Source organism: Meriones unguiculatus, chromosome 14, assembly GCF_030254825.1.
Source record: "Meriones unguiculatus strain TT.TT164.6M chromosome 14, Bangor_MerUng_6.1, whole genome shotgun sequence".
In the NCBI taxonomy this organism is placed as follows: Eukaryota; Metazoa; Chordata; class Mammalia; order Rodentia; family Muridae; genus Meriones; species Meriones unguiculatus.
This window is the reverse complement of record NC_083361.1, coordinates 6212697-6224380: the sequence shown is the minus strand read 5'-3', so window position 1 is coordinate 6224380 and position 11684 is coordinate 6212697. Positions and strand designations below refer to the sequence as shown.

Here is an 11684-nt window from a genome sequence, read left to right as displayed (position 1 = left end):
CTTCTCCTAGAAGTGTTTGGGATCTTTGTAATTCTTGCTGTGCAATCATGAGGACTGGAGTTCGGACCCCCACTTCTGAGTGGGGTTGAGAAAGGTAGATCACTGTCAGCATAGCCAACAACTACAACAGAATCCTTAGAAACCTCAGTGATGCTCAGGTTCAGGGATAGACTCTGCTGCAAAGGACTGCGACAGCAAATCGGGATAGAGGAGGGTGCCTGGTGCTGCCGCTGCCTTCTGTGTGCACATCCTTTTAGACACACAAATAAAAGTTTGTAAAAAGATTTCCCCCCTTTGGTTTTTCAAGACAGGGTTTCTCTGTGTAGCCTTGACTACTTTGTACACCAGGCTGGCCTCAGATTCACAGAGATCCACCTCTTAAAAGACATGTGTCACTGAGCATGGCTTGTAAAAAGATTCTTAAGTTAGCCAGACCCAGAAATATATATGAAATAGTGTATTTCCTTTGATATGCAGAACCTAAGTTTTAAGATTGAAGTTTCTGTAGATGTGTATGTGGTCTCTGTGTTTTTGTGAGGAAAGGGGCCCATGATAGGAAGGAAGAGATCTTGAGCAGGAGGAAAGAAGAAAGTATACGATACATGTGACGTGAAAACAGAAGGGGCCGAGCAAGGGGTTGCAGGAGGGTGGGAGAGCAGGAGAGGACAGTGGAGAGGGGAGTTAGAACAAAGTGTGGTGGCACATGCATGAAGTGCTGTAGTGAGGCCCATGCTATGTGTGCCAACCCTAAAACTCCAGGGAGACACATGGAAAAAGATACCTAATTTGTCTGATAGCCCAGATCCTCATTTATCAGTTGCTTTGCCTGTGATTTGAGCCATTCTTATTGATATATTTGACACTGGTCATTTTGTAAGGATCAGGTGCTTCCCAGCACAGCGCCACTAGTGGACAGGGAAGCATGAGTGGGATGGAATGGCACGGCGATCACATGTGGGGGAGGGAACATGCCAGTGTGCAGTGAGTGTTCTCCTCTGGGGACTGTGGTCCTCGTGGCTGAGGGCCTGCTGTAGAAGTGGGCTTCACGCCTTCTCATGGGGCACCCTGCCTATTCTACAACATCTTCTCTGGCCATTCTAGCATGGTATTCTCTAGTCCAGTGGTTCTCAGCATGGAGATCTCACGCCCTGTGAAAGGGGTTGAACGACCCTTTCACAGGGCGCCTAAGACCATCCAAGAATAGATTTACATTATGATTTGTTTTTGTTTCTTTGTGTAGCCTGGCTGTCCTGAACTTGCTTTGTAGACCAGGCTGGCCTTGAACTCACAAAGATCCGCCTGCCTCTGCCTCCCTAGTCCTGGCATATTATGATTTACAATAGTGGCAAAATTATAGTTACAAAATAGGGATGAAATAATTTTATACCATGAAGAAGTGTATTAAAGGGTGGCAGCATTAGGAAGGCTGAGAATCAGTGCTCAAGTCCTCTAAACTTAAACTTGGATGTAAACAAATCAGAAGAAGTTCTCCAGCTGGCAGGGTGGCTCAGTTGGTGAAGATGTTTGCCATCAAGCCTGATTGTCCTTTCATGAGTGCACACACATGGAGAAAAAGAGAAAAGAGATTGCTTTTTATAAAGTCAGTCGCTCTCTTCTTGCCCTCCCAACCCCTTAGAGTCTTGCTATATAGCCCAGGTAGGCCTCAAACTCACAGTGCTTCTGCCTCAAAGTGTTCCGAGTTGTTGGGGTTATAGGTGCCTAGCACTATGCCCCACTTATTTACTTTTTTAATCTGTACAGGTGTTTTGCTGTCACATATGTTAGTGAATCGTGTGCAGCCTCTGAGAAGGACATCATTTCCCCTAAAACTGGGAGTTACAGACAGTTAGTTGTGAGCTGCCAGGTGGATGCTGAGAATTGAACTTGGGTTCTCTCAGTGCTCTTAACCTCTGAGCCGTCTCTCCAGCCCTGGCTTGTTTTTGAGTCAGGGTCTTCCTCAATGGCAGCATGTGTCTTGTAAACATTTTACACATGCATGCAAATGTGTATGAGCTTTTGATCTGAAAATATCTGTTACATTGAAGAACCTGGAGGGTACTGTTGCCTCAGGTGAAGACGCTGAGAAGGTTGGAATAATTTGTGGCCTCGTCACTGTTCTTCCTGAGGCAGGAGGCAAAGGCATTTTCCAGGACCTCAGCAAGAGCAGTGCCCAGCGCTGCTGCAGTTGCCAGCAACGTTGTGTTCCTCCCCAGCCAGATCCAGCCTTCAGATAGGCCTGGTCTGGCCTGAGACACCTTGACATCAGTCCCACAGCTCACAGTGATGTTGGCACAGTGGAACTCGAGCTCAGCCCTTGACCATGCTAGAGATGTTCCTTACGTCTGTGTTGTTAGCCCTGCTGCACTTAAGAGAATCTTGCATCCCATCCCAGGTTGAGGCCACTTGGTGGCTTTTTTGTTTTTTGTTTTGTTTAAAGAGTAATTCTGTGTCTGCTCTTTATTCAAGTGATAGTGCCATATCTCTAAACATGTTTAACTATGGCCACATCCTTTGATAAGTGGAAGAGACAGGAAGATGGCATAAGACAGGAATTCTCTTGCAGGCTCATAGCAGCCCACAGAGGCCACACTGAATAACGTGTGCATTGCAGTGAGTACTGAGGTAGCCAGCTGACTGAGGGCTACAGTCTGACCCAGAACAAGCTCGACTTTGACAGTCAGTACCACCGCACAAGCCTGAGGGGCAGCAGTGGAGTTTAGAACAAAACCCTGAAGCTGTGCGCGTCTTCTCTGCCACATCTTAGTGGTTCTCCTCTAGACGTGCTAACACTCCTTTTCCAGTGAAGGGAAGAAAAAGTAAACCTTCCAAGTTGAGACTCAACCAAGACTCACTATTCTGTTTTATAGAGTACAAAATCATTTATGGTTGAGGGCTGTGTGTTGATTTTCTTATATGATGTCTAGTTTGAATCACCCCGCAGTTAAGTTGCAATGATTGCCTTTTGTTACAGGATCTTACAGGCCCTATACCAGGCGTGGTAGCAAACATCTGTATCACAGCACTTGGGAGGTGAGGCAGCATCAGGAGCTCAAGGCCCTCTTTGAATCCATGAGGCCCTGTCTCAAAACAGAGTAAAAGTGAATGTAATTCTGATCTTCCACCTCCCCCTTTCTACAGGGTTGCTGAGGTGTCAGCACTGTGCCATTTCTGATTTTCTAATACTCTGTCCTTTTCCCTTTCTCTTTCACATAAAAGGCTTTCCTCAGGAGACCCTCAATGGCAATTAGACTTGTGTTGGGGTGGGACCTGCTGCTGTCCCTGTCCACCGCTGGTATAGGTTCAGACTTTGGTCTGTCATCTGGCTTCACAGCCCTCTGTCCTTGTAGCTTCTGGCTCCAGTCTCCTGAATACTCCCTTTACCCTCTGCAGCCTCAGTGCCACCTCCCTCATCTTCTTCCCTGCCTACTTCCATGTGTCCTTCTGCCCACTCCTTCCTATGGGTGCCCTCCCCACACTCCTGTGAAAGTGGTCCTCTGATGCAGCCTTTCTTCTCATCTCTATCCCATCTGTCCCTATTTATGACAGCAGAGGAGGTGCCCCGCTGTCAGGCCCAAGGCCCCTCTTGGTAGCATCTTATTTTCCATTCTCAAGAAACCAGCTTCTGCCATGGTACCCAGCATTTTCTCTCTGAACACTAATGTGTTGCCAGCACAAAATCTACTTGCACTGCCCCGTTCCTCTGCTCTTTTAACAGCCCACTTCTTGGAGTTGATTTTTCTCACCTTTTTTATTCATTTTGAAACCCATATGTTCTCTGTTTTTTTTTTTTGTTTTGTTTTTTTGTTTTTCTCAACCACATGAGTCTTTCACCTTTTACGAAGAGTTGTAAGCATACAAAACATGTATTAGCAAGACGGCACAGCAGGTAAAGGGGTTGACACAAAAGCCTGGCGGTGTGAGTTTTGCTCCCTGGAATGGGGTCGGAGGAGAGAACCGATTTCCCGAAAGAGGCCCACCGATCTCTACGTGCACAGTGCGGCACATGTGCGCCCAGCCCTAGACTCAGTACACACAGATGAGCATTTGCAAGTCAAATTAAGCAAAAGTTGCTTTCTTTCTTCCAAAATGGCCTTTCTTCCTCTGCTTTACATGCATCTCCCCAGAACAGCTTCTGAGGTGAGTTTCTCATGGTTCAGTGGATCCCCTTCTCCCTAGGGGATCTCCAGCCAGTGCTGGGACTTAGATCATTCCTGTGCAGAGGGATGCTTCAACCGACTTTCTGTGGGCTCCAGGCCCTGAATTAAGGTTCCCCAGGTGGCTCAGTTTTGACATCTCACATACCCGTTTCTCTCTGTACCATCCCCATTCTAGTCAGTGGTGACATCGATTCTAGGCTATGCATCAGGACAAGGCTGACCTCTCAGTCTTCCCCTCCTGTCTTCACCCATTTGGACCCTTAGGAAAGCTCTGCAGGTCTCACCGCTAGACACTCAGGTTTGCCCCCGCTCTCCCGCCTCACCCATCCCACCTGTCCCTGTCTAACTACTCCCTAGCTTTAAGGCCTGGGTCATACTTCTGCTCCTGCCTCACCATTCTGATTGTAAAGTCAGGCATCATTGCTTCTCACTTCGTTACGGTCATTGTGACATGCTGAGTCCTATCATGTGAGACTCCTACCTTGTCTCTTGCCATTTTCTGCTTGATCATGGAGTGTTTTGTTTCTTCACCATGGATCCCTGGTGTACGCTATTAGGACTTGTTGCTGCCTTGACATAGCCTCATTCTATCCTGAGCGTATGTATTCTAGCTCTCAACCTAAACTTCTTTTTATGAGACAGGCGCTTGTTTTGGAGCCCAGTTTGTCCTGGAGCTCATAATCTTTGACTTCATCCTTTGAGTATGGGGTTATAGGTGTGGGCCACTGAAGGCGCCCCTCAAAGCTGTGTTCAGTGCCTGCTGTGCTCCCTACTACAATTTTGGTTATTTTGTTTACCGTTTTGGCTGATGAGGCCTCCTCTCCAGGAAGACAGTGGCCAGACTTTATGCTTTAGGGTTGCGGTAGTGCCTGGCAGCAGCCAGCACAGCTCCTGTAGGCTAAACATTTCACTTGAGCATTCTTAGAAAGAGTCAGATGGTGTCAGGGCTTGGCTAGACAGGCAGGCCAGTGTGTGAGACTGAACGCCTTTAACTTGACAGCATTGAAGCTGCTAGTTCTCTCTCCTGAGGTTCTGTGCGTTTTGTGAATACTCATATTCCTGTCCTGACCCAGAAGGAGAGAGTAACTCCTAGAAATGTTATTTGGCCAGGTGAGATGATACTGTAATCCCAGAGTGCAGGAGACTGAGGCATGCCAGTTGTGAGCTAGAGGCCAGCCTGGGTTACATGGTAAGACCAACAAATAAGCCCGCAAAGTTTCATACTATGACTTTGTAGTGTGACCAGTCCAAAACTCATAGTGTCTTTCCAGCTTACATCATTTATGTTAGGTGTGGGATTTGTTGCTGCTGGTACAGTTTTAATTTTACTAGTAACTCTGTTGTTCTCCTTTACCTACTAGTTACTATTTATGTCATAGGCAACGTCTAGATTAAGAGAAAGAGGCTGTGATGGACGCCTGGCAGGAATCGAAGTCCAACAACTCTTTTGTTCTCAAAGTGCAGCAATTCCAGAGCACCAGCTAAAGGAGCTAAACATAAAAATTGACAGTGCTTTGCAGGTAAGTGTTTCAGTACTGGTTGATGCGTAGAGAAATGATTTCACCGAGGGGAAAGACCGCTTTAAAAGGTAACAAAGTAATAATGTGTCCTCAGGTCTCATGTATGCATACAGTGTATTTTGGTCATATTTGCCCTATTTTCCTTTCCTAACTCCTTCCAGATCTGCTCCTCACAACTATGGAAATTTTAAGTCCCTATTTTTGTTGGACTTTGTCATATTCTCATCTGCCGCATAATTGATTCTTGCAGGCATATAAAATAGCTTTGGAAAGCTTAGGCCACTGTGAATATGCAATGAAAGCTGGCTTCCACCTAAACCCAAAGGCCATTGAAGCAAGTTTGCAGGTACACTTCTCTCTCTTGTCTCTGGAAGCTCATGGAAGTTGTTTACTCAGTCCTGTGGGAACCAGCTGCTTGGTCGTGTGAGCTCACCTCCACTCTCCTGTCCAAACCTCTTCCAGGGCTGCTGCAGTGAGGCGGAAGCTCAGCAGACGGGGCGCAGGCAGACACCCCCACAGCCCATGCAGTGTGAGCTTCCCACGGTCCCTGTGCAGATAGGATCGCACTTCCTGAAGGGGGTCTCCTTTAATGAGTCGGCTGCTGACAATCTGAAGCTTAAGACGGTAGCTTTCTGTGGGTTCCTTGGGTTCCAGCAACTGAGCATGAACTTGGAAATAGAGCTGTTACAGGAAACTTAGGGCTTTTGAAGAATGTAGATTAAACAAAAAGCAGTGGAGATCAAGGAAGGAGGCTCTAACTTTTCTGAGTATAGTGTTGGCCAAACACAGGTCTATAGTGTCTCATTTTTTGTCTTTGCTAGGGGTTGAACTCAGGGCTTCATACATGCAAAGCAAGCACTAAATCATATGTCCCTGGGGAACATAATAAGACATTTGCTAAGAAAATTTTATTAATAATTTTGTTCAAATTTTTAATAGTTTGAGGGTACACCATGAATTCCTGTTGATGCTTAATGTTTGCTGGTGGATTTTTGAGAATAAGTAACAGAAATCTTAGTGCAGTGATAATAGTCATTTGTAGAGCTGGGCGTGGTAGCGCATGCCTGTAATCCCAGCACTCAGGAAGGAAGGGGCAGGAGGATCTCTGTGAGTTTGAGGCAAGCCTGGTCCACAAAGGAAGTCCAAGACAGCCAAGGCTACACAGAGAAACCCTGTCTTGGGGGGGGGAGGTCATTTGTGAAGCATCATGAGTGCAGGAAATACAGCGAAGTGTTTTGCTTGCATTGTTTTATTTGGTCCAGTGTCTCATTGAGGCATAGCTGTTCCCCCAATCCAATTTGACAAAGGAGCTGAGGCCCAAAGTAACATGCCTAGAAGTTAGAAGAGCTGGGACTGGGGCTCAGTGTCTGCAGAGCCTCTGCACTGACTCTGTTGTCATCTGAAAACAGTTGAGGTTGGGCCAAGTGTGTCCGCACACACTTTAATCCCAGCACTCCAGAGGCAGAGGAGGTAGGTCTCTGAGTTTGAGGCCAGCCAGGGACACACAGTGCAATCCTGCCTCCAGAAACATTTTTTTTTTTTTCACTAATGGCATGATCTGGGTGCGTTGAGTGCTTCTCTCTTGGGAATGGCTGTGTGAACGCGCTGTGAGCTTTGGAGCCTGCCGGCGTTAGAGTGCTGAGATGTGACCTGTCCTCTCTCCGTCGATCTGTAGCACACCATGTTACAGCTCATCAAGGAAGCGGGCTGCTACAATGGAATCACACCTAGGGATGAGCTTCCTGTGACCGAAGTACTGAACCAGGTGTGCCCATCCATGTGGCGGGGTGCCTGTAAGACTGCCGTGCAGCTGCTGTTCGGCCAGGCGGGGCTGGTGAGTATATGTGAGAGGATGAGAGAGGCCTGCGGGGTGGCACATAGGAAAAAACACTGCACTTGGGAGGCTGAGACAAGAGGAGTTTGAGGCCACCCTGAGATGCGGAGGAGAACCTGCTCCCCTCTCAGAACTGAAAGTTTGCTGTTGTTTCTTTTAATACGTTGATACCTGGACTTGCTGGGAATCAGCTTGTAAAATGGTGATGCAGGCTTTCCTCATCTTAAGGAAGCAAGTGCATTAGTGCTGCCTGACTGGGCCTTGACTGGCCTGGCTGCTCTGCAGCAACCCTGGAGTTTCCTGTTGCTCAGGTGAGCCAGGCTACTGGCCTCCTATCTCAGGCCTCTTCTCTTAGTATGTCTGCTCTGACCTTCTTGTGTTTTATTACTCTCACCATTCCCTGTAAGCCCCAGTTTCACCTCCTCTAATTGTGAGGCAGGCCGCCCAGTCATTTCCTATCCTAGATCTCTACCCATTGCCTTTTGTGCAAGCAAAGGAAACTGTCAACCTCAGGACAGTGGTTTACTCTTTTTACCTGTCAGCGAAAAGGGAAAGGAAAACAAAACAAAACAAACAAACAAAAAACATCGGGTATAGTCAGACAGGATCCAGAGCTCAGCATCTGTTATCATTGGTAGCTTTTTTGTCTGGCACATCTACCTATTGAGCTGCATATACTTGATTCCACCTCATAGCCATGGCTTCTTTTGAAAGACTGAGCATTGGTTAAAGGAAGCTAATCCGAGGGCTCAGAAAGGAAAGAACTTGCCGGACGTGATGTCATATGCACTCTGGAGGCAGAGCCAGATGCGTATGAGTTTGAGGTCAGCCTGCTCTACGCGGTAGTTTCAGGCTAGTCAGGGTTACATAGAGAACCCTGTCTCAGAAAAACAAACCAAAAACTTTATAAAGTACTCTTCATAGTCTCATTTCTGCTTTATTCAAGAAAGGAGAGATTAGAATGGTGTTTGTCTCTGTTTCGTGCAGATTAGGCCGCAGGCAGCCTAGTTCAGGGAAGTGCTCTTGAAGACCTGTGTAGAAAGAAAAGTAAGAAACAGGAGTCACCCTGCTAACGAGAAAAGAGAGACAGAGCCATAGTCCTAAAGACCGTGTAGCTGAAGTGGGGAACCCATGGCAGAATGTTCTCCAGAACACAGTGTACATCAGGAGAATGCTGCTCTGAGAAAACACGGGAAGCTCGGGGGAAGAGTCCGAGCATACTCAGAACCCAGTGCTGGTAGGACCCCTTTGTGGAGTTGACAAAGAACCTTTAGTCATAGGAGGAGAGAGGAAACACCTGTCAGCTCCAACAAAGGCTGTTCCTTGCACAGGAAATGTTTCCCAAAAGTCCAGCTGTGAGAACCCTGTGGATAGCAGTGGAAATCAGCACCACTAGAAGCTGGGTTTGGAATCCTGCGAAGTACCTGTGAGCAGCTTGACCCTTCAGAAATGGGGATGTGGTTTTCTCCTAGCCAGTCTTTTCCTCAGCTCTTGAATTTTGCAGTCTTTCTGCCTCACCCTTGCAAGGAGCTTACATAGGGTCTGCATTACCATGCCCAGCTTGGTTCAACTTCTGACATTTTTTTCTTTCAAATATGGAAGATTTTAAAAAATACTAAAATAGCTAAGTAGTGGTGGCACACACCTTTAATTCCAGAGTTTTTAATCCCAGCACCTTAATCCCAGGATGCAGAGGCAGGCGGATCTCGTGAGTTTGAGGCCAGCCTGGTCTACAGAGTGAGTCCAGGATAGCCAGGTCTACACAGAGAAACCCTGTCTTGGAAAGACCAAAAGAAAACAAAACATCGAAAGCAACAAAAGCTGTAAAATAAAAGATACACTGTCTCTTCTCCCTTTCTCTTTCCCTTCTCCTTCAGTTTCTTTTCCTTTCTCTAGTTCTATTTTATTTTCTCTTCCATTTAAAGTTTTATTTTAGGATCTTTTTTTAAAATGAAGAGTGTGTGTACACGAGGTCAACAGAGGGCACTGGGTTTCCTGGAACTGGAGTTACAGGTTGCGGTGAGCGCCTGATGTGGATGCTGGGACTCAAGTTCTCCAAAAGAGCAGGGAGACACTCTAAATAGCTGAGCCTGTTCTCCAGCCTCACTTATCTCTTCATTTTGAGACAAGATCGCATATCGCACAGGCTGACCTCAGATTCATGGGCACTCCCTGCCTCAGCCTCACCGATGCTGGGATGACAGGCATGTACAACGATGCTCCTCTTGAGTATGGAGTATGGAAAATACCTGCAAACTTGAGTACATCTGACAGTTAGAATTTGATTTTTTTGTGCTCCTCATTACTTGCTGTTATCTCTGGGGGTCTCGGTGGTCTCAGTACAGATATACTGCAGACAGTTCTGCCTGTCACTTGAGTATCTGACCCGCTTATGTATTGTATGTCTGATCATTGAACACTCTCTCTGAACCTGTTGGGTGTCTTTGTTTCTTTCCTAGGTGGTTGTTGACACAGCACAGATTGAAAATAAAGAAGCCTATGCACCCCAGATCAGCCTAGAAGGCTCCAGAATTGTGGTTCAAGTCCCGTCCACATGGTAATTTGACTCTTTAACAGAAGCCTAAACTCTGAAGGCTGCATATCTTTCCCTGCCATGCTTGCTGTGTATGTGCCTCCCAGGCCGCAGTGGTGTGATGGGGTCTGTTTGTCTTGTTTACTGTCTGTGGAGGTGGTGACTCTAAAACCTGAGAAAGCCCCTTTGACTACAAGGCAACTAGAATATAAGTAACAAACCATAATGAGCAGCGTTATCTTGTTACTGAAGCCACAGGGTTTAATGCCGTTTGTTCCCACTAAGTCACCCATTATTTTTCCAAGGCTGAGTAGAGACTGTGGAATTCCTTCTCGAGTCCATCTGTTCCAGTCACAACCCTGGTGAACCTGAGCTTATTTCATTACATACCCAGTCTCACTGTAAGATCGGGGATGAACAAAGCCGTTTTTAGTTGGTTATATTTGTAGTACTTCAAAAGATAAAGGGTTATTCATAGTTCATGGTTTTGTTTTGTTGAGAAAAATGTACTCCTAGAAACAAGTAAGAAAGTGGGCCAGAGTTATGATTCCATAAACCAGATGCACAAGGAGATAAAGAAAATGTGCAGCCTCACACCATGATCACAGCACGTGAGGGAGAAGAGCAGATGTGTTTTGCCCAAAACTTCTATGTTGGCTTAGAATAACAATAAGAAATATCGGGGAGTACTGATTTGAGCTAGACTACAGGAACAGGACAACAGGTTGTTGGATTGAGAAGCAATCACACACGGTTTTCTGGAGAAAAGTTTATACAATATCTGAGGGACATGACCTTGGCAGTTCCATAGTTGTACCTCCATGGATTTGTCCTGGAAATGTGCATTGTTGGGCAAGGATATAGCTCAGCTCTAGAGTACTATGCATGACCTCGGTTTGGTCCCCAGCATCACATAAAACTGAGCTTGGTAGTGCATATCTGTAATCCCAGCACTCAGGAGGACCAGAAGTTCAAGGCCTTTTTTTTTTTCTTTAGCTATAGTGCTGGTTCATGCTCCACATCCTCCAAGCTCTCTCCTCCAGCTCTGCTTTTCTCGCTCTCCTCTCTCTCTCTCTCTCTCTCTCTCTCTCCTTTCCTGTTCTTTCTTAAAGAAACAGTAACTGACCTGGGAGTTTTTAGATTTGAAGTTTGGTTTGCATCACTGGGAGCTTATTCCCCCCACCAAATTATGATAAAGTAGGATTTAAAGGGTGTGGATACTTAGATTAGTTGGGCGCCAGGACATGGAGCATGAACCAGACCTAAGATTTCACAAAAAGCAAGTATAATGTGGGAAATCTAAATGTTAGGAAACTGAGGGCTTGGAGGTTTAGGAGGCAGAAAATATTGCCCAGCATTGTGTTCTAGGTTAACTAAAAACCCAGTCTCTGTGTGGTGATTTGGTTATACAGCTGTTTAAGATTAGCAGCAAGCTTTACAAGAAGATAAACCAATAGTAAATATTAATAACTTCTTACAACAATTGGGTGACGATAAACAGCTTCTGCTAAACTAGTTTTCCACCAGAACACTGTCTGTGTGGCTCATTACCTCGGAAATGGCCTGCGTACTCTAGATTCTTGCAAAGGCACCCTCTGCTGTCTATTTTTTGTAATAGCAAAAGAAAAATGTTTTTTGGT

At 46.1% G+C, this 11684-nt stretch overlaps 1 protein-coding gene across 4 annotated transcripts in view; it reads left to right on the top strand.

Moving 5' to 3' along the window:
• Nucleotides 1–11684, top strand: part of Garre1 (granule associated Rac and RHOG effector 1) — a 73734-nt gene that overhangs the window by 43950 nt on the left and 18100 nt on the right. For all 4 annotated transcript variants that reach the window (XM_021641802.2, XM_021641782.2, XM_021641795.2 and 1 more), the window contains 5 exons: nt 5537–5677; nt 5928–6023; nt 6140–6301; nt 7353–7511; nt 9971–10068. In XM_021641802.2, the coding sequence (XP_021497477.1) occupies nt 5537–5677; nt 5928–6023; nt 6140–6301; nt 7353–7511; nt 9971–10068 (656 nt within the window). The remainder of the gene's footprint in view (nt 1–5536; nt 5678–5927; nt 6024–6139; nt 6302–7352; nt 7512–9970; nt 10069–11684) is intronic.